The following is a 24496-nucleotide window of genomic DNA, read 5'->3' on the forward strand; positions in this document are numbered from 1 at the left end:
CCTGCCTCTAAAATGAGACTCACTGGGGAGAGAGAGGAGGGGGGCCCTGCCTCTAAAATGAGTCTCTCTGGGGAGAGAGAGAAGGGGGGCCCTGCCTCTAAAAGGAATGTCTCTGGGGAACATGGCACCAAATCTAAGAGGTGAGAGGACCATTTTTTAAAGATTTTATGAATTGTTTATATCCAAAACACAATGTCCACCATCTTTTCACAGTTGTGTTTTTTCATGAGAAATGAAGGCTGATGGGTGTGTAAAATATTACTGTTCTAAGACATTACATTTTAAATAGAGTTTAGTGTTTTTACATTTTACTGAACATCACAGCAAGATTAAACTAATATTGTCACATTCTCTAGATTATCCCATTTAATTTGCGCCATAAAGCCCCACAGTGAAGGTGTCATAATACCCATAACACCTAGCGGTCAAACAGGGAAATGGTTCCAATAGTTTTATAGAGCCCCACAGTGGAGGTGTTATAATACCCATAACACCTAGCGGTCAAACAGGGAAATGGTTCCAATAGTTTTATAGAGCCCCACAGTGGAGGTGTCATAATACCCATAACACCTAGCGATCAAACAGGGAAATGGTTCCAATAGTTTTATAGAGCCCCACAGTGGAGGTGTCATAATACCCATAACACCTAGCGGTCAAACAGGGAAATGGTTCCAATAGTTTTATAGAGCCCCACAGTGGAGGTGTCATAATACCCATAACACCTAGCGGTCAAACAGGGAAATGGTTCCAATAGTTTTGTAGAGCCCCACAGTGGAGGTGTCATGATACCCATAACACCTAGCGGTCAAACAGGGAAATGGTTCCAATAGTTTTGTAGAGCCCCACAGTGGAGGTGTCATGATACCCATAACACCTAGCGGTCAAACAGGGAAATGGTTCCAATAGTTTTTCCAATAGAAAACATGAGCTGGAGCACACCCAGATATTTTTTTATGTGGAGGTTCTGACTAACGGCTAATAAACTATAAGATATAAATAATACATTGAGTCCCACCATATATAAACTCCATATATAAACTCCATATATAAACTCCATATATAAACTCCATATACTGTATAAACTCCATATATAAACTCTATAAACTCCATATATAAACTCCATATATAAACTCCATATATAAACTCCATATATAAACTCCATATATAAACTCCATATATAAACTCCATTATAACTCCATATAAACTCCATATACTGTATAAACTCCATATATAAACTCCATATACTGTATAAACTCCATATATAAACTCCATATATAAACTCCATATATAAACTCCATATACTGTATAAACTCCATATATAAACTCCATATATAAACTCCATATATAAACTCCATATATAAACTCCATATATAAACTCCATATATAAACTCCATATATAAACTCCATATATAAACTCCATATATAAACTCCATATATAAACTCCATATACTGTATAAACTCCATATATAAACTCCATATACTGTATAAACTCCATATATAAACTCCATGTATAAACTCCATATATAAACTCCATATACTGTATAAACTCCATGTATAAACTCCATATATAAACTCCATGTATAAACTCCATATATAAACTCCATATATAAACTCCATATATAAACTCCATATATAAACTCCATATATAAACTCCATATATAAACTCCATATATAAACTCCATATACTGTATAAACTCCATGTATAAACTCCATGTATAAACTCCATATATAAACTCCATGTATAAACTCCATATATAAACTCCATATATAAACTCCATATATAAACTCCATATATAAACTCCATATATAAACTCCATATACTGTATAAACTCCATATATAAACTCCATATATAAACTCCATATATAAACTCCATGTATAAACTCCATATATAAACTCCATATATAAACTCCATATATAAACTCCATATATAAACTCCATATATAAACTCCATATATAAACTCCATATACTGTATAAACTCCATATATAAACTCCATATATAAACTCCATATATAAACTCCATATATAAACTCCATATACTGTATAAACTCCATATATAAACTCCATGTATAAACTCCATATATAAACTCCATATACTGTATAAACTCCATATATAAACTCCATATATAAACTCCATATATAAACTCCATATATAAACTCCATATACTGTATAAACTCCATATATAAACTCCATGTATAAACTCCATGTATAAACTCCATGTATAAACTCCATATATAAACTCCATGTATAAACTCCATATATAAACTCCATATACTGTATAAACTCCATATATAAACTCCATATACAAACTCCATGTATAAACTCCATATATAAACTCCATGTATAAACTCCATATATAAACTCCATATATAAACTCCATATACTGTATAAACTCCATGTATAAACTCCATATACTGTATAAACTCCATATATAAACTCCATATACAAACTCCATGTATAAACTCCATATATAAACTCCATATATAAACTCCATGTATAAACTCCATGTATAAACTCCATGTATAAACTCCATGTATAAACTCCATGTATAAACTCCATGTATAAACTCCATATATAAACTCCATGTATAAACTCCATGTATAAACTCCATATACTGTATAAACTCCATATATAAACTCCATATACAAACTCCATGTATAAACTCCATATATAAACTCCATATACTGTATAAACTCCATATATAAACTCCATGTATAAACTCCATGTATAAACTCCATATACTGTATAAACTCCATGTATAAACTCCATATACTGTATAAACTCCATGTATAAACTCCATATATAAACTCCATATACTGTATAAACTCCATGTATAAACTCCATATACTGTATAAACTCCATGTATAAACTCCATATATAAACTCCATATACTGTATAAACTCCATGTATAAACTCCATATATAAACTCCATGTATAAACTCCATATATAAACTCCATATATAAACTCCATATACTGTATAAACTCCATGTATAAACTCCATATATAAACTCCATGTATAAACTCCATATATAAACTCCATATATAAACTCCATATACTGTATAAACTCCATGTATAAACTCCATATATAAACTCCATGTATAAACTCCATGTATAAACTCCATATATAAACTCCATATACTGTATAAACTCCATGTATAAACTCCATATATAAACTCCATGTATAAACTCCATGTATAAACTCCATATACTGTATAAACTCCATGTATAAACTCCATATACTGTATAAACTCCATGTATAAACTCCATATATAAACTCCATATACTGTATAAACTCCATGTATAAACTCCATATACTGTATAAACTCCATATATAAACTCCATATATAAACTCCATATATAAACTCCATATACTGTATAAACTCCATATACTGTATAAACTCCATATATAAACTCCATATACTGTATAAACTCCATGTATAAACTCCATGTATAAACTCCATATACTGTATAAACTCCATGTATAAACTCCATATACTGTATAAACTCCATGTATAAACTCCATATATAAACTCCATATACTGTATAAACTCCATGTATAAACTCCATATACTGTATAAACTCCATGTATAAACTCCATATATAAACTCCATATACTGTATAAACTCCATGTATAAACTCCATATACTGTATAAACTCCATATATAAACTCCATATATAAACTCCATATATAAACTCCATATACTGTATAAACTCCATATATAAACTCCATATACTGTATAAACTCCATATATAAACTCCATATATAAACTCCATATATAAACTCCATATATAAACTCCATATACTGTATAAACTCCATGTATAAACTCCATATATAAACTCCATATACTGTATAAACTCCATATATAAACTCCATATACTGTATAAACTCCATGTATAAACTCCATGTATAAACTCCATATACTGTATAAACTCCATATATAAACTCCATATATAAACTCCATATATAAACTCCATGTATAAACTCCATATATAAACTCCATATATAAACTCCATATATAAACTCCATGTATAAACTCCATGTATAAACTCCATATATAAACTCCATATATAAACTCCATATATAAACTCCATATACTGTATAAACTCCATATATAAACTCCATATATAAACTCCATATACTGTATAAACTCCATATATAAACTCCATATATAAACTCCATATATAAACTCCATATATAAACTCCATGTATAAACTCCATGTATAAACTCCATATATAAACTCCATATATAAACTCCATGTATAAACTCCATGTATAAACTCCATATATAAACTCCATGTATAAACTCCATATATAAACTCCATGTATAAACTCCATATATAAACTCCATATATAAACTCCATATATAAACTCCATATACTGTATAAACTCCATGTATAAACTCCATATATAAACTCCATATATAAACTCCATATATAAACTCCATGTATAAACTCCATGTATAAACTCCATATATAAACTCCATGTATAAACTCCATATATAACTCCATATATAAACTCCATATATAAACTCCATATATAAACTCCATATACTGTATAAACTCCATGTATAAACTCCATATATAAACTCCATGTATAAACTCCATATATAAACTCCATATATAAACTCCATGTATAAACTCCATGTATAAACTCCATATACTGTATAAACTCCATGTATAAACTCCATATATAAACTCCATATACTGTATAAACTCCATGTATAAACTCCATGTATAAACTCCATGTATAAACTCCATATATAAACTCCATATATAAACTCCATGTATAAACTCCATATATAAACTCCATATATAAACTCCATATATAAACTCCATGTATAAACTCCATGTATAAACTCCATATATAAACTCCATATATAAACTACATATATAAACTCCATATACTGTATAAACTCCATATATAAACTCCATATATAAACTCCATATACTGTATAAACTCCATATATAAACTCCATGTATAAACTCCATATATAAACTCCGTATATAAACTCCATGTATAAACTCCATGTATAAACTCCATATATAAACTCCATGTATAAACTCCATATATAAACTCCATGTATAAACTCCATATATAAACTCCATATATAAACTCCATATATAAACTCCATATACTGTATAAACTCCATGTATAAACTCCATATATAAACTCCATATATAAACTCCATATATAAACTCCATGTATAAACTCCATGTATAAACTCCATATATAAACTCCATGTATAAACTCCATATATAAACTCCATATATAAACTCCATATATAAACTCCATATATAAACTCCATATATAAACTCCATATATAAACTCCATATATAAACTCCATATATAAACTCCATGTATAAACTCCATATATAAACTCCATATATAAACTCCATATATAAACTCCATATATAAACTCCATATACTGTATAAACTCCATGTATAAACTCCATATATAAACTCCATGTATAAACTCCATATATAAACTCCATATATAAACTCCATGTATAAACTCCATGTATAAACTCCATATATAAACTCCATATATAAACTCCATATATAAACTCCATATATAAACTCCATATATAAACTCCATATATAAACTCCATGTATAAACTCCATATATAAACTCCATATACTGTATAAACTCCATATATAAAATCCATATACTGTATAAACTCCATGTATAAACTCCATATATAAACTCCATATATAAACTCCATGAATAAACTCCATATATAAACTCCATGTATAAACTCCATATATAAACTCCATATATAAACTCCATATATAAACTCCATGTATAAACTCCATATATAAACTCCATATATAAACTCCATATATAAACTCCATGTATAAACTCCATATACTGTATAAACTCCATGTATAAACTCCATATATAAACTCCATGTATAAACTCCATATATAAACTCCATGTATAAACTCCATGTATAAACTCCATATATAAACTCCATGTATAAACTCCATATATAAACTCCATGTATAAACTCCATATACTGTATAAACTCCATGTATAAACTCCATATATAAACTCCATATATAAACTCCATGTATAAACTCCATGTATAAACTCCATGTATAAACTCCATGTATAAACTCCATGTATAAACTCCATGTATAAACTCCATATACTGTATAAACTCCATATATAAACTCCATATATAAACTCCATATATAAACTCCATGTATAAACTCCATGTATAAACTCCATATATAAACTCCATATATAAACTCCATATATAAACTCCATATATAAACTCCATGTATAAACTCCATATATAAACTCCATGTATAAACTCCATATATAAACTCCATATATAAACTCCATATATAAACTCCATGTATAAACTCCATATATAAACTCCATATACCGTATAAACTCCATGTATAAACTCCATATATAAACTCCATGTATAAACTCCATGTATAAACTCCATATATAAACTCCATATATAAACTCCATATATAAACTTCATATATAAACTCCATATATAAACTCCATATATAAACTCCATATACTGTATAAACTCCATATATAAACTCCATATATAAACTCCATATATAAACTCCATATATAAACTCCATATATAAACTCCATATATAAACTCCATATACTGTATAAACTCCATATATAAACTCCATATATAAACTCCATATATAAACTCCATATACTGTATAAACTCCATATATAAACTCCATATATAAACTCCATATATAAACTCCATGTATAAACTCCATGTATAAACTCCATGTATAAACTCCATGTATAAACTCCATGTATAAACTCCATATATAAACTCCATATATAAACTCCATATATAAACTCCATGTATAAACTCCATGTATAAACTCCATGTATAAACTCCATGTATAAACTCCATATATAAACTCCATATACTGTATAAACTCCATATATAAACTCCATATATAAACTCCATATATAAACTCCATGTATAAACTCCATGTATAAACTCCATACCTAAACTCCATATACTGTATAAACTCCATATATAAACTCCATATATAAACTCCATATACTGTATAAACTCCATATATAAACTCCATACCTAAACTCCATATATAAACTCCATATATAAACTCCATGTATAAACTCCATATATAAACTCCATATATAAACTCCATATATAAACTCCATATATAAACTCCATATATAAACTCCATATATAAACTCCATGTATAAACTCCATATATAAACTCCATATATAAACTCCATATATAAACTCCATATATAAACTCCATGTATAAACTCCATATATAAACTCCCAGTAATTTATTGGACATCATCTTCAGGGTGATGTCATGAATACTTGAACCAGGTTATGTAGACAAACAGTGCAATTAGTGCAACCAATGACAATAGAGAGGGGTGTGTCATAATTATTAAGTTAATTAGAATGAATTGAGTGAAACTGTTAACAAAAACAATAGTATATAACATATTGAATATATTAGTCTATTGTTATCATATGAAAACACAACTGAATATTGTACATCATATTAGCATCAACATACATTATTGTTTAGTTCAATTTCACATATTTAATTGTTTCCTATTTCAATTCATTTTTGGTTCCATGTAATCTTTTGGTTCTTAATGCATAATAAGCATCATCACCAGGAGGAACATATTGGATGCTCTCTGATAAGCTGTCGAAAGAAGATATCAATTTTAAAGAGAGAATTGTTCATATGAAGGGCCTGAGATCAAAGTCAATATTCACACCACTAGGGGTCAATGTTTTTAGGATATCCAGCAAGCCTCCCTTTGTAGTAGTAGGATCTCCATGTTACCTCCTCTCCTTGGTAGAGCAACATGCTCAACGCCACACTTATAGACCACCAGTGGGGGTTACTTGAAGAGGTGTGTGATTTGTTTTCTGATTGTAGAATATGCCAGTGCTTTTTCAGGATTGCTTACATTTTCTCCCTCCTACTTGGTAAACTTGGTGCAAAAGACGGTTGTTGTTTTCTAGTAATTCCTCTCTTGGTTTTTGAGATATCTTCATCATTGCAGCATCAAGAGTTTTGTCCTTGTAGCCTCTCATTTTGAATTTATCTGTCATGTTTTTGTCATTGCTGTCAAAACCCAATAGTTTTTACACCATACAGTTTCCTCTTGAGGAATTGTAGAAACACTGAAAATAAGGGATGTTTCATGTAGGGTGGAGTGGCGCGGTGGTTGTACTTGTGGGCAAATTTTGTCATCAAAGTCTGTCATTCTCTGGAATAATGGTGCTTTCAAGACAACTGAGAAGTTTGAATTATAATTTCAGTGATCTTCAGGTCGGAGCTCTAGAAAGAGGCCTGAGTTCCCCACTTGGAATTATAATGTCAGTGATCTTCAGGTCGGAGCTCTAGAAAGAGGCCTGAGTTCCCCACTTGCAATTATAATGTCAGTGATCTTCAGGTCGGAGCTCTAGAAAGAGGCCTGAGTTCCCCACTTGGAATTATAATGTCAGTGATCTTCAGGTCGGAGCTCTAGAAATAGGCCTGAGTTCCCCACTTGGAATTATAATGTCAGTGATCTTCAGGTCGGAGCTCTAGAAATAGGCCTGAGTTCCCCACTTGGAATTATAATGTCAGTGATCTTCAGGTCAGAGCTCTAGAAAGAGGCCTGAGTTCCCCACTTGGAATGATAATGTCAGTGATCTTCAGGTCGGAGCTCTAGAAAGAGGCCTGAGTTCCCCACTTGGAATTATAATGTCAGTGATCTTCAGGTCGGAGCTCTAGAAAGAGGCCTGAGTTCCCCACTTGGAATTATAATGTCAGTGATCTTCAGGTCGGAGCTCTAGAAAGAGGCCTGAGTTCCCCGCTTGGAATGATAATGTCAGTGATCTTCAGGTCGGAGCTCTAGAAAGAGGCCTGAGTTCCCCGCTTGGAATTATAATGTCAGTGATCTTCAGGTCGGAGCTCTAGAAAGAGGCCTGAGTTCCCCACTTGGAATTATAATGTCAGTGATCTTCAGGTCGGAGCTCTAGAAAGAGGCCTGAGTTCCCCACTTGGAATTATAATGTCAGTGATCTTCAGGTCGGAGCTCTAGAAAGAGGCTTGAGTTCCCCACTTGGAATTATAATGTAATTGATCTTCAGGTCGGAGCTCTAGAAAGAGGCCTGAGTTCCCCACTTGGAATTATAATGTCAGTGATCTTCAGGTCGGAGCTCTAGAAAGAGGCTTGAGTTCCCCACTTGGAATTATAATGTCATTGATCTTCAGGTCGGAGCTCTAGAAAGAGGCCTGAGTTCCCCACTTGGAATTATAATGTCAGTGATCTTCAGGTCGGAGCTCTAGAAAGAGGCCTGAGTTCCCCACTTGGAATTATAATGTCAGTGATCTTCAGGTCGGAGCTCTAGAAAGAGGCCTGAGTTCCCCACTTGGAATTATAATGTCAGTGATCTGGTTAGGACAGCTGATGAGGCTATTATCCAGATACCTGCTGGTACCTCTTAGGACAGCTGATGAGGCTATTATCCAGATACCTGCTGGTACCTCTTAGGACAGCTGATGAGGCTATTATCCAGATACCTGCTGGTACCTCTTAGGACAGCTGATGAGGCTATTATCCAGATACCTGTTGGTACCTCTTAGGACAGCTGATGAGGCTATTATCCAGATACCTGCTGGTACCTCTTAGGACAGCTGATGAGGCTATTATCCAGATACCTGCTGGTACCTCTTAGGACAGCTGATGAGGCTATTATCCAGATACCTGCTGGTACCTCTTAGGACAGCTGATGAGGCTATTATCCAGATACCTGCTGGTACCTCTTAGGACAGCTGATGAGGATATTATCCAGATACCTGCTGGTACCTCTTAGGACAGCTGATGAGGCTATTATCCAGATACCTGTTGGTACCTCTTAGGACAGCTGATGAGGCTATTATCCAGATACCTGCTGGTACCTCTTAGGACAGCTGATGAGGCTATTATCCAGATACCTGCTGGTACCTCTTAACTGGTTAGGACAGCTGATGAGGCTATTATCCAGACACCTGCTCGTACCTCTTACAGCTCATGAGGTGTCCTAAATATCTTCCAACTAGATGAATGAAGAGGCTTTAATGCATAACTTTAATTTATACCCATAAGAGTAGGACTAAAATGTCTTTATTCTCAACAGTTATAACACCCACATTTATACTCTGAGACGCTTTGTGGATATGGACCCAGATCTCAAAAAACTGTTTACGAAAGGAATATGTTTTGTTTTACATAATAAAAAACGAATATTACTGATGTAGCCCACTTTAAAGACTGGGTTTAGTCTATTGTGTGGCACTGCTCATGTACATCCACGTTCGGTGTGGCGCCAAGCATATTGTCACGTTACGCGCAGAGTGGGCTGATCTTGGGGAATAATGATGGAGTTCACTACATTGTTGACACCAAAGTTTATTGTTCAAATTGCTTTGAGGGACAGTGTGAGTGTAGCCAGATCCTTTTCACTCTCTATCCTTGTTTCAATTTGTGGTTCACCGGATTCATCATCATCATCGATGATGACGAACGACCTGCTAACTAACCAAGCTAGTCGGTACAGCTCGGTAAGCTAGCTAGCTACTCTACCAGCAGCATCCTAGTTACCATAGCTACCACTACATCATCAGTCGGTACAGCTAGGTAAGCTAGCTAGCTACTCTACCAGCAGCATCCTAGTTACCATAGCTACCACTACATCATCAGTCGGTACAGCTCGGTAAGCTAGCTAGCTACTCTACCAGCAGCATCCTAGTTATCCTAGCTAGCCGGTACAGCTCGGTAAGCTAGCTAGCTACTCTACCAGCAGCATCCTAGTTACCATAGCTACCACTACATCATCACCGGCTGTCTGCATTTGTTGTGGACCGATGGAGCTCCCCGGTTGTTTCTTCCACCTGTTAAATCCCGGTGAGGCTTCTCCCTCTCTCGTTGACGGATGCTGGCTACCTCTGTCCGGTTCTCCTCTCTTCACTAGATGGACGGTAACTTTAGTGTTTAACCCCTTCTGTGTCCAAGGACCGAACCTTTGAATATTGTTTTCGGGGCGCCTCAAGGAGGCTGGACACATGACATTTTTAACAATGCGTTTTTTTTCTGATAAAAACATGTTAATTGCATCCCCCATTTAGTCCAGTTTCATAATATTACCTTATGTCCCTAGTTAGGTAATCATGAACAAAATTCTACCTCAGATTATGAGCCTAGCAAGTTTCACAAATGAGTGATGTAGTAGCCACAGAAGGCCACAGGGATTATGAGCCTAGCAAGTGTCACAAATGAGTGATGTAGTACCCACAGAAGGCCACAGGGATTATGAGCCTAGCAAGTGTCACAAATGAGTGATGTAGTAGCCACAGAAGGCCACAGGGATTATGAGCCTAGCAAGTGTCACAAATGAGTGATGTAGTACCCACAGAAGGCCACAGGGAGGAGAAAGAGACATTTCAACCCATATGGTTTTTGGCCTTAAAAAGAACAAACCTAAAAATCAATCAAACGTATTTATAAAGCATATGTCACAAAGAACCATTCCCTCTCTCTCTCTCTCCCTCCTCCTCACATCCATATGACAGCAAGGAGGTAGATATCAAACGTATTTATAAAGCCCTTTTCACATCAGCATATGTCACAAAGAACCATTCCCTCTCTCTCTCTCTCCCTCCTCCTCACATCCATATGACAGCAAGGAGGAAGATATCAAACGTATTTATAAAGCCCTTTTTACATCAGCATCTAACCCTACGTATGACCTATTTTAGCATTAACCCCTAACCCCAAATCTAGGATAGGGTAGCCTAAAACTCTTTTAGAAACTATTTTAGTAATAACATTGTGTTAGTGAATACCATTATAATTTGTTATTTTATTATATTTATTATTGCAGGGCAGAACACTTGATAAACAAGCCACATTAGTTGTATTTTTCAATTGTGGTTTGACCAAGGAAACTCTATGTGAACGTCCAGCAACTGGCGTGGTTAGATGGGGCAGGTTTGATACTGATCTAAGGAATTATTAACAAGAAAAATACTCTTTATTTCTCAGCTGCATCACCAATGTCTGTACGTGAATTAAGAACGTCTAATTGCTAAATTTCCAATAGATGGCAGCATAAGACCACGAAGCATCAGTTACAGGCTACAAGCAGCAATATGATTGACATAAAATAGCATACAACTACAGACTATATGATTCCCATTATTTTCTAAAATGGTCACTCATTACTTTAGTTAGCTATATATCTCATATTAGGGCTGTGTTGCTATTGGGAGAGCAAAAAAATAGTGACTATAGCAGGTATTGAACCCCGGGTAAATAATCACTAGTCAGAACCTCAACCTCAGTATACATTCATTATAAAAATCATCTTAATATCTGATATTGTGAGTAAACAACCTCGAGAGTGCGTCTTCCAGCCCTCCAATAAATTACATCATTCAACCCTCCCGGTTAGTAAATTTACCTCAACATCCCCCGGAGAAGGCAGAGTAACGACACAAGCTTTTTAGCGGGGCTGAGTTGACTACTAGCGAGAGAAGGCAGAGTGTCTCGAAGCTGGTTGATAAATTTGACCGTGAATGTACCTGGAAAATACATTTTTCTAGACCAGAGGTGACTAAATTCCTTTTCAGGCTTATTGATAATCGTGTGACAACACCACCTTTTTAGTGGGGATAAGTTGACTACTTGCTCGAGAAGGCAGAGCAGCTTGATGCTGGTTGATGAATTTGACAATGAATGAAAATATGTTTTTCTCAACATGATCATAAAACCAGGAAATAATAAACATGAATCATCATTATATTATTATATTATTCTACTTACTCTACTCTATTACTTTACTCCACAGTAATCTGTTAAATGCTGTTTCAGTGCTTCCTCTTGTGTTTAGCAAAGGGACAGGAAGAAGCACACAGGAGTTTTCCTGGTTTTATGCTGCCATCTATTGGAATTATGTAGCAACTGCAGTAGTACTGAATAATGTGTAATTATTTACTAAAGTAGTAATTACTCAGAATTGCAAAATACAAAATGTTCTAGTTCATTTTACCACTTACAAAAAAAATAAAATAATAAATAACCGTTATATCATAACAGACAATTCAAATGACTAAAAACACCATACATTTAGATAATTAAATATATATATATTATATAAACAGTATATCACAAAAGTGAGTACACCCCTCACATTTTTGTACTTATTTGAGTATATCTTTTCATGTGACAACACTGAAGAAATGACACTTTGCTACAATGTAAAGTAGTGAGTGTACAGCTTGTATAAAAGTGTAGATTTGCTGTCCCCTCAAAATAACTCAACACACAGCTATTCATGTCTAAACTGCTGGCAACAAAAGTGAGTACACCCCTAAGTGAAAATGTCAAAATTGGGCCCAATTAGCCAGTTTCCCTACCCGCTGTCATGTGACTCGTTAGTGTTACAAGGTCTCAGGTGTTTGTAAGGCTTCCTTCTGGGACGACAGCCATGCAGACCAATTTGATGCCGTGTATGGCATATCTATGCGTATCTATGATGAAAATTACAGGCGTCTCTCAACTTTTTAAGTGGGAGAACTTGCAGAATTGGTGGCTGACTCATTTTTGCCCCACTGTGTGTATATATATATATATATATATATAAATATATATTTTTAAATTAACATTATCTGCCAAAGTAAAGCCCTGTAGACAAAGAAGAGCTCTGCAGCAGGTACCAAAATATTCAAAGGACATTTGCTCAAAAGTGATGTTACAAGTTTATCATCTTTCAAAGCAGAATGACTTTCTCATTGCACCTCAACTGTAGTGTGTGATACAGTGCCTTGCGAAAGTATTCGGCCCCCTTGAACTTTGCGACCTTTTGCCACATTTCAGGCTTCAAACATAAAGATATAAAACTGTATTTTTTTGTGAAGAATCAACAACAAGTAGGACACAATCATGAAGTGGAACGACATTTATTGGATATTTCAAACTTTTTTAACAAATCAAAAACTGAAAAAGTGCAAAATCATTCAGCCCCCTTAAGTTAATACTTTGTAGCGCCACCTTTTGCTGCGATTACAGCTGTAAGTCGCTTGGGGTATGTCTCTATCAGTTTTGCACATCGAGAGACTGACATTATTTCCCAATCCTCCTTGCAAAACAGCTCGAGCTCAGTGAGGTTGGATGGAGAGCATTTGTGAACAGCAGTTTTCAGTTCTTTCCACAGATTCTCGATTGGATTCAGGTCTGGACTTTGACTTGGCCATTCTAACACCTGGATATGTTTATTTTTGAACCATTCCATTGTAGATTTTGCTTTATGTTTTGGATCATTGTCTTGTTGGAAGACAAATCTCCGTCCCAGTCTCAGGTCTTTTGCAGACTCCATCCGGTTTTCTTCCAGAATGGTCCTGTATTTGGCTCCATCCATCTTCCCATCAATTCTAACCATCTTCCCTGTCCCTGCTGAAGAAAAGCAGGCCCAAACCATGATGCTGCCACCACCATGTTTGACAGTGGGGATGGTGTGTTCAGGGTGATGAGCTGTGTTGCTTTTACGCCAAACATAACATTTTGCATTGTTGCCAAAAAGTTCAATTTTGGTTTCATCTGACCAGAGCACCTTCTTCCACATGTTTGGTGTGTCTCCCAGGTGGCTTGTGGCAAACTTTAAATGACACTTTTTATGGATATCTTTATCTTTTTATCTTTTCTTCTTTTCTTTTCTTTTTTCTTTTTTTTCTTTTTTCATCCAGAGTGATCATGGGCCTCTTGGCTGCATCTCTGATCAGTCTTCTCCTTGTATGAGCTGAAAGTTTAGACGGACGGCCAGGTCTGGGTAGATTTGCAGTGGTCTGATACTCCTTCCATTTCAATATTATCACTTGCACAGTGCTCCTTGGGATGTTTAAAGCTTGGGAAATCTTTTTGTATCCAAATCCGGCTTTAAACTTCTTCACAACAGTATCTCGGACCTGCCTGGTGTGTTCCTTGTTCTTCATGATGCTCTCTGCGCTTTTAACGGACCTCTGAGACTATCACAGTGCAGGTGCATTTATACGGAGACTTGATTACACACAGGTGGATTGTATTTATCATCATTAGTCATTTAGGTCAACATTGGATCATTCAGAGATCCTCACTGAACTTCTGGAGAGAGTTTGCTGCACTGAAAGTAAAGGGGCTGAATAATTTTGCACGCCCAATTTTTCAGTTTTTCATTTGTTAAAAAAGTTTGAAATATCCAATAAATGTCGTTCCACTTCATGATTGTGTCCCACTTGTTGTTGATTCTTCACAAAAGAATACATTTTTATATCTTTATGTTTGGAGCCTGAAATGTGGCAGAAGGTCGCAAAGTTCAAGGGGGCCGAATACTTTCGCAAGGCACTGTATACCAAAGCTAATTTGCAAACATTTCTGTAAAGTGATATAAAGTTTCCATATCTGAGCTCAGAGGAGATGTAATGAGAGAGAGAGATGTAATGTTTGTCTCTGTTGTGTTGAAGACCAATCAAGCAGGAGAGGCCAGCCTCCCCTGTTCCCAGCTGTGTGTCCATGAAGAGTGACCGGTCTATGGATGCTCTTATATACTTTAGAGAGGGAAACTATTCTACTGAACAAAGGTAAGAAGAACTCCTGGTACATGGTCAGTGAGTTAACAACACTGTCTCTAGTCATTTCTCCTCTCCCATTTTCCCATTTATTGTTGTTGATGTAATCTCATGTTTTGTCCACAGAAACCAACAGGAGAGATCGGAGTCAGAGATGCTCAGTTGTCAGTCTTCCCAGAGTCATGAAACAAACCTGGCCTCCATATTCAGTGTATGTGGTCCTGTTATGTATATTTGTTTCTTGGTTATCTCAAGTAAAGTTGATCTGTCAATCATTCATTAATGTGTTAATGAGAAAGCATTTATTATCTTGCTTAACTTATTTACTTGATTTATTTCAGTTGCTTGAAGAAAAAATGATGACATTTGTGAAGAACGAGCTGAGGCTGTTCAAGAGGAATCTTTGTCCAGAACTCCCAGAAGGCTTTGAGAGTCAGAAGCAGGATAAGGAAGTGGTGGATGCTGAAGATGAGAAGCAGGAGAGCAGTGCCAGAGAGGGGGCTCTGAAGATCACACTGCACATCCTGAGGAAAATGAACCAGAAGGAGCTTGCTGACACACTGGAGAAAAGTAAGAGCTGTCTGCCTCATGATGAATGCTGTTTTATAACATTTAAAAGCTGTAGCTAAAGTACAGCTAAAGTAGCTGTGTAACTCAATGATATTGTAACAGCCTTAACACAACATCTAGTGACCTCATCAAGAAGCAGCAGGGATGTGTTGTGGTGATTAATTTAGAGAGAGATAGAGAGAACATTAATAATACCATCAATAATAACAATAATAATAACACCAGTCTGGATTATGAAAACATTGATAGTTATTAAAACAGGCGTTATATTAATATCCTCTGTGTTATTTCTTCATTCAGATGAGCTCGCTGTGATTTGCCAACGTGAACTCAAATCTAATCTAAAGAAGAAGTTTCAATGTGTATTTGAGGGAATCGCTAAACAAGGAAACCCAACACTTCTCAATAAGATCTACACAGAGCTCTACATCACAGAGGGTGGAACAGGAGAGGTCAATAATGAACATGAGCTGAGACAGATTGAGACAACAACCAGGAAACAAGCAAGACCAGAGACTGCAATCAAATGTAACGACATCTTCACACCCTTAACTGGACAAGACAAACCTATCAGAACTGTGCTGACAAAGGGAGTCGCTGGCATTGGAAAAACAGTCTCTGTGCAGAAGTTCATTCTGGACTGGGCTGAAGGAAAAGCAAATCAGGATGTCCAATTTGTATTTTCATTCCCTTTTCGGGAGCTGAATTTGATGAAAGAGGACAAACACACTCTAATTGAACTTCTTAATCACTTCTCAATGGAAACCAAAGTTTCAAGAATCTCCAACTACAACAAGTACAAAGTTCTGTTCATCTTTGATGGTCTGGATGAGTGCCGACTGCCCCTAGACTTCCAGAAGAACAAGATCTGTTGGGACGTCACAGAGTCAACCTCAGTGGATGTTCTGCTGACAAATCTCATCAAGGGAAATCTGCTTCCCTCTGCTCTCCTCTGGATAACTACCCGACCTGCAGCAGCCAATAAGATCCCTTCAGGGTGTGTTGACCAGGTGACAGAGGTACGAGGGTTCAATGACCCACAGAAGGAGGAGTACTTCAGGAAGAGATTCAGTGATGAGGACCTGGCCAGCAGAATCATCTCACACATAAAGACATCAAGGAGCCTCCACATCATGTGCCACATTCCAGTCTTCTGTTGGATTTCTGCAACAGTCCTTGAAGACATGCTGAAACATAAGAGAGAAGAGATGCCCAAGACTCTGACTGAGATGTACACACACCTTGTGGTGTTTCATACCAAACAGAAGAATGAAAAGTATCTTGGGAAAGAAGAGACAGGTCCACACTGGAATAAAGAGAGCATTCTGTCACTGGGAAAACTGGCTTTTCAACAGCTTGTGAAGGGCAATCTGATTTTCTATGAAGAAGACCTGAAAGAGGCTGGCATTGATGTCAATGAAGCCTCAGTGTACTCAGGATTGTGCACACAGCTCTTTAAAGAGGAATGTGTGCTGTACCAGGACAAGGTGTACTGCTTCGTGCATCTGAGCATTCAGGAGTTTCTGGCTTCTGTATATGTGTTCCTCTCATTCATCAACAACAATGCGAATCTAATGGCCAATCCTCAATCAACGTCCAGGAATCTTTCTGTGAGGAAAAGACACAAGCCTAAATGTACAGTCTTCAAGAGTGCTGTGGATAAAGCCTTACAAAGTATGACGGGAAACCTGGACCTTTTCCTCCGCTTCCTTCTGGGCCTCTCACTGGAGTCCAATCAGAAGCACTTACGAGGTCTACTGACAAAGACAAGAAGCAGCTCACAGAGCCATGAAGAAACAGTCAAGTACATCAAGAAGAAGATCAGGGAGAATCCCTCTCCAGAGAGGAGCATCAATCTGTTCCACTGTCTGAATGAACTGAATGACCATTCTCTAGTGGAGGAGATCCAAAGCTACCTGAGATCAGGAAGTCTCTCAGAACCCAACCTGTCACCTGCACAGTGGTCAGCTCTGGTCTTTGTGTTGCTGACTTCAGAAAAGGAGCTGGATGTGTTTGACCTGAAGAAATACTCCAGATCAGAGGAAGGTCTTCTGAAGCTGCTGCCAGTGGTCAAAGCCTCCAGAGCTGCTCTGTGAGTAAATAAAATGACATATAAGAACTAATCATCAGGAAGAAATATTCAGTTGAGAAAAAAATATTTATTATTGAAATTCTTTTTATGCCAATTAATTGATTTTCACATTACATAACATTATGATCGTACAATTCTAGGAGACGGAACATGAATATATATGCTGTTTGAGAGAATAAACCAAATGCATCTGAAATTGTCCTTCTACACTAATCGTTAAATTAACAGCGTGTTTGTGAAGTCATGATGATCTCTTTGCAGGCTGTCAGACTGTGGAGTCACAGAGGAAGGCTGTGCTTCTCTGGTCTCAGCTCTGAAGTCAAACCCTTCACACCTGAGAGAGCTGGACCTGAGTAACAATGACCTGAAGGATTCAGGAGTGAAGCTGCTCTCTGATGGACTTGGGAATCCCCACTGTAAACTGGAGACTCTGAGGTCAGTATTCCTGTAGTTGGTCAACAAGTGATAACTGTTCACCAGATCCACATGTGTTTACCAGACACCATATGTGTTTGGACAGTGAAGCTTACAGTTTTAAATTTGGTGCTGTGCTCCAGCATTTTCGATTTGAGATATAATGTTTCAAATTAGGAGATAGTACAGAGTGTCACCTTTTATTTGAGGTTAATGGTGATTGGTTAGTATGTTTTGTTGTAGCCTCTAACTCCCTCACTCATTATTATTCATGATTAATTCATGATCTTTCTCAATGATGGCGTCACAGGCTTGATGTAGTCATTGTGTTCAAAGAATATGGGACCAAATACTAAACTTTTGACTACTTTAATACACTATAAGTGAGTTGGTCAGAATATTTATGACTTCTTCGAATGGGGAGACTGTAATAATAAATCCATAAAGTGCTTTTATTTCTCTAAATGGTGAAACAGATAATGTCCATTAATCACGGTACTCCATTCTGCTTGTTTGTTCTATCTGTTGGCCCCGTTGCCTAGTCTACGCCATTTTACCTGCTGTTGTTGTGCTAGCTGATTAGCTGTTGTCTCACCTACTGTTTTAGCTAGCTTTCCCAATTCAACACCTGTGATTACTGTATGCCTCGCTGTATGTCTCTCTCAAATGTCAATATGCCTTGTATACTGTTGTTCAGGTTAGTTATCATTGTTTTAGTTCACAATGGAGCCCCTAGTTCCACTCTTCACGCCCCTGATAACTCCTTTGTCCCACCTCCCACACATGCGGTGACCTCACCCATTACTACCAGCATGTCCACAGATACAACCTCCCTCATCATCACCCAGTGCCTGGGCTTACCTCCGCTGTACCCGCACCCCACCATACCCCTGTCTGCGCATTATGCCCTGAATATATTCTACCATGCCCAGAAACCTGCTCCTCTTATTCTCTGTCCCCAACGCTCTAGGCGACCAGTTTTGATAGCCTTTAGCCGCACCCTCATACTACTCCTTCTCTGTTCCGCGGGTGATGTGGAGGTAAACCCAGGCCCTGCATGTCCCCAGGCACCCTCATTTGTTGACTTCTGTGATCGAAAAAGCCTTGGTTTCATGCATGTCAACATCAGAAGCCTCCTCCCTAAGTTTGTTTTACTTACTGCTTTAGCACACTCTGCTAACCCTGATGTCCTTGCCGTGTCTGAATCCTGGCTCAGGAAGGCCACCAAAAATTCTGAGATTTCCATACCCAACTATAACATTTTCCGTCAAGATAGAACTTCCAAAGGGGGAGGAGTTGCAGTCTACTGCAGAGATAGCCTGCAAAGTAATGTCATACTTTCCAGGTCCATACCCAAACAGTTCGAACTACTAAATAAGTCTCTCACTGTTGCCGCCTGCTACCGACCCCCCTCAGCTCCCAGCTGTGCCCTGGACACCATTTGTGAATTGATCGCCCCCCATCTAGCTCCAGAGTTTGTTCTGTTAGGTGACCTAAACTGGGATATGCTTAACACCCCGGCAGTCCTACAATCTAAGCTTGATGCCCTCAATCTCACACAAATCATCAAGGAACCCACCAGGTACAACCCTAAATCTGTAAACAAGGGCACCCTCATAGACGTCATCCTGACCAACTGGCCCTCCAAATACACCTCAACCAGGATCTCAGCGATCACTGCCTCATTGCCTGTATCTGCTACGGAGCCGCAGTCAAACGACCACCCCTCATCACTGTCAAACGCTCCTTAAAACACTTCTGTGAGCAGGCCTTTCTAATCGACCTGGCCCGGGTATCCTGGAAGGACATTGACCTCATCCCGTCAGTTGAGGATGCCTGGTCATTCTTTAAAAGTAACTTCCTCACCATTTTAGATAAGCATGCTCCGTTCAAAAAATGCAGAACTAAGAACAGATATAGCCCTTGGTTCACTCCAGACCTGACTGCCCTCGACCAGCACAAAAACATCCTGTGGCGGACTGCAATAGCATCGAATAGTCCCCGCGATATGCAACTGTTCAGGGAAGTCAGGAACCAATACACGCAGTCAGTCAGGAAAGCTAAGGCCAGCTTCTTCAGGCAGAAGTTTGCATCCTGTAGCTCCAACTCCAAAAAGTTCTGGGACACTGTGAAGTCCATGGAGAACAAGAGCACCTCCTCCCAGCTGCCCACTGCACTGAGGCTAGGTAACACGGTCACCACAGATAAATCCATGATTATCGAAAACTTCAACAAGCATTTCTCAACGGCTGGCCATGCCTTCCGCCTGGCTACTCCAACCTCGGCCAACAGCTCCGCCCCCCCTGCAGCTACTCGCCCAAGCCTCTCCAGGTTCTCCTTTACCCAAATCCAGATAGCAGATGTTCTGAAAGAGCTGCAAAACCTGGACCCGTACAAATCAGCTGGGCTTGACAATCTGGACCCTCTATTTCTGAAACTATCCGCCGCCATTGTCGCAACCCCTATTACCAGCCTGTTCAACCTCTCCTTCATATCGTCTGATATCCCCAAGGATTGGAAAGCTGCCGCAGTCATCCCCCTCTTCAAAGGGGGAGACACCCTGGACCCAAACTGTTACAGACCTATATCCATCCTGCCCTAGCTATCTAAGGTCTTCGAAAGCCAAGTCAACAAACAGGTCACTGTCCATCTCGAATCCCACCATACCTTCTCCGCTGTGCAATCTCGTTTCCAAGCCGGTCACGGGTGCACCTCAGCCACGCTCAAGGTACTAAACGATATCATAACCGCCATCGATAAAAGACAGTACTGTGCAGCCATCTTCATCGACCTTGCCAAGGCTTTCGACTCTGTCAATCTCCATATTCTTATCGGCAGACTCAGTAGCCTCGGTTTTTCGGATGACTGCCTTGCCTGGTTCACCAATTACTTTGCAGACAGAGTTCAGTGTGTCAAATCGGAGGGCATGCTGTCCGGTCCTCTGGCAGTCTCTATGGGGGTGCCACAGGGTTCAATCCTCGGGCCGACTCTTTTCTCTGTATATATCAATGATGTTGCTCTTGCTGCGGGCGACTCCCTGATCCACCTCTACGCAGACGACACCATTCTATATACTTCCGGCCCGTCCTTGGACACTGTGCTATCTATCCTCCAAACGAGCTTCAATGCCATACAACACTCCTTCCGTGGCCTCCAACTGCTCTTAAATGCTAGTAAAACCAAATGCATGCTTTTCAACCGTTCGCTGCCTCCTTTCTACCTAAATTAAATCAAATGTATTATTATTTTTTTTAAATGTAATTATATACTGTCACCTCATATGAAACATTTGAGTACAGAGAAACATTTAAAATGTTAGCTTCACTGTCAAAATAGATATGGTGTGGACTGTATACTCAATAAAATCTAAATCTGATACCTCACTGTCTAAATAGATATGGATATTTTTGTTTTAAATCCTCGGGGAGTAGTAAGTTGGTTTAGCCGGCATTCGTATACTCAATACAATCTAAATCTGATACCTCACTGTGTAAATAGATATGGTGTGGACTGTATACTCAATACAATCTAAATCTGATACCTCACTGTCTAAATAGATATGTTGTGGACTGTATACTCAATACAATCTAAATCTGATACCTCACTGTCTAAATAGATATGGTGTGGACTGTATACTCAATACAATCTAAATCTGATACCTCACTGTCTAAATAGATATGGTGTGGACTGTATACTCAATACAATCTAAATCTGATACCTCACTGTCTAAATAGATATGGTGTGGACTGTATACTCAATACAATCTAGATCTGATACCTCACTGTCTAAATAGATATGGTGTGGACTGTATACTCAATACAATCTAGATCTGATACCTCACTGTCTAAATAGATATGTTGTGGACTGTATACTCAATACAATCTAAATCTGCACATTTAGAAAAAATATACTGTCACTGTTCACACCACCGAAGAATATCAGTGTGGTTTTAATATGATTTGACTCTTTGCAGGCTGTCAGGCTGTCTCATCACAGAGGAAGGCTGTGCTTCTCTGGTCTCAGCTCTGAGGTCAAACCCCTCACACCTGAGAGAGCTGGACCTGAGCTACAATCACCCAGGAGACTCAGGAGTCAGACTGCTCTCTGCTGGACTGGAGGATCCACACTGCAGACTGGAGAAACTCAAGTATGTAGAGGGTTTATATCAATGTTCATATCAGACATGTTGGACTTATCAGGCTAGTTAAGACAAACATTCTGACCACCTCTTGGACAAAGTTATATGCTGACTGGGTGTGAGTGTGTGTCCTGTGTGTCCAGTGTGTTCCTATGTATGTGTATGTGAAACACACACTGGAATTACACACACACACACACACTGGACACACACAAACACACTGGACATATACACGCACACACGCACACACACTGGACACACACACACACGCGCACTGGACACACACACATACTGGACACACACAAACACTGGACACACTCACACACACACACACACACTGGACACACACACTCGACACACACACACATACTGGACACACACACAGACAAACATTGACCGTGTGTGCCGTGTGTCACGCTTGACCATGTGTTTGTGTGTGTGTGTGCATGCGTGCGTGTGTGCATGCGTGCGTGTGTGTGTGTGCGTGTGCGTGTGTGTATGTGTGTGAGTTCATGTGTATTCCTCAATGACTGTCTGTTCTTCTGCTTACCGCTACAGTGTGGAACATGGTGGAGAGAACAGAATGAAACCTGGACTTAGAAAATGTGAGTGTTGACTGCTGTGAAGAATATGACTAAGAATAAGTCTTAATTCAAGTTAAGTCAAAGACCAACATCATTACTGACTTGGTCATATTAAATATCAGCTGTAGTTCTACAGAAGCAGAAATCAGGGACACCAAAGTGTACAAAGAGTTGCTTTGTGTGTGTGTGTGTGTGTGTGTGTGTGTGTGTGTGTGTGTGTGTGTGTGTGTGTGTGTGTGTGTGTGTGTATATCCCTCAATGACTGGGAATCAGTGTGTTTTATATTACCATACAGTATAACATATGATCATTCAACAAGTCTCAAGTTACCTTCACTTCTCCTTTTGATACCTAGAAACATCTACATTAAATGAATTAGTGAAAAGTGAGTTAACATTCTAATGTGAATGATGATGATTTCTAATATTGTGTCTGGTTTCATCCATCAGATGTCTGTGATCTCACACTGGACCTAAACACAGTAAACAGACGCCTCTCTCTGTCTGAGGAGAACAGAAAGGTGACATGTAGGACAGAGGAGCAGCCATATCCTGATCACCCAGAGAGATTTGATGGCTGTGGACAGGTGCTGTGTAGAGAGGGTCTGACTGGGCGCTGTTACTGGGAGGTAGAGTGGAGTGGGAGAGGGGCTGATATAGGAGTGACATATAAAGGAATCAGCAGGAGAGGAGGGGTTAAGGAATGTTGGCTTGGATACAATGACAAGTCCTGGAGCCTGTACTGCTGTGACAACCGTTACATTGCCTGTCACAATAATAATCCCACTACCATAGACGTCCACTCCTCCAGCCCCCACAGAGTAGGAGTGTATCTGGACTGGCCAGCCGGCACTCTGTCCTTCTACAGAGTCTCCTCTGACACACTGACCCACCTGATCACATTCACCTCCACATTCACTGAGCCCCTCTATCCAGGGTTTAGGGTTTATGATGATTCCTTTGGGATTTGGAACTCCTCAGTGTCCCTGTGCCAGTGATACACACACACTATCTCACTCACACACAGACACTCACACACTGGACAGACACACACACTGGACGGACACTCACACA

General features: G+C 38.2%; 1 protein-coding gene across 1 annotated transcript; it reads left to right on the forward strand.

Moving 5' to 3' along the window:
- LOC109885202 (NLR family CARD domain-containing protein 3-like) lies at positions 1-24496 on the forward strand. Its single transcript, XM_031821359.1, has 10 exons — positions 1-140; positions 15521-15637; positions 15752-15836; positions 15967-16195; positions 16496-17735; positions 17796-18287; positions 18549-18722; positions 22675-22848; positions 23398-23444; positions 23873-24496. The coding sequence occupies exons 1-10, from the start codon at positions 13-15 to the stop codon at positions 24418-24420; spliced, it is 3234 nt and encodes a 1077-aa protein (XP_031677219.1). The 5' UTR covers positions 1-12; the 3' UTR covers positions 24421-24496.

Source organism: Oncorhynchus kisutch, unplaced genomic scaffold (genome assembly GCF_002021735.2).
Source record: "Oncorhynchus kisutch isolate 150728-3 unplaced genomic scaffold, Okis_V2 scaffold3966, whole genome shotgun sequence".
Classification (NCBI taxonomy): domain Eukaryota; kingdom Metazoa; phylum Chordata; class Actinopteri; order Salmoniformes; family Salmonidae; genus Oncorhynchus; species Oncorhynchus kisutch.

Excerpts from the sequence above, each read along its gene's own strand:
- LOC109885202 (XM_031821359.1), top strand. The coding sequence starts at position 13 with ATGAGACTCACTGGGGAGAGAGAGGAGGGGGGCCCTGCCTCTAAAATG. Across the intron at positions 16,196-16,495 it reads TGCTGACACACTGGAGAAAA|ATGAGCTCGCTGTGATTTGC; the intron begins GTAAGAGCTGTC and ends TTCTTCATTCAG. Across the intron at positions 17,736-17,795 it reads TTTCTGGCTTCTGTATATGT|GAATCTTTCTGTGAGGAAAA; the intron begins GTTCCTCTCATT and ends ATCAACGTCCAG.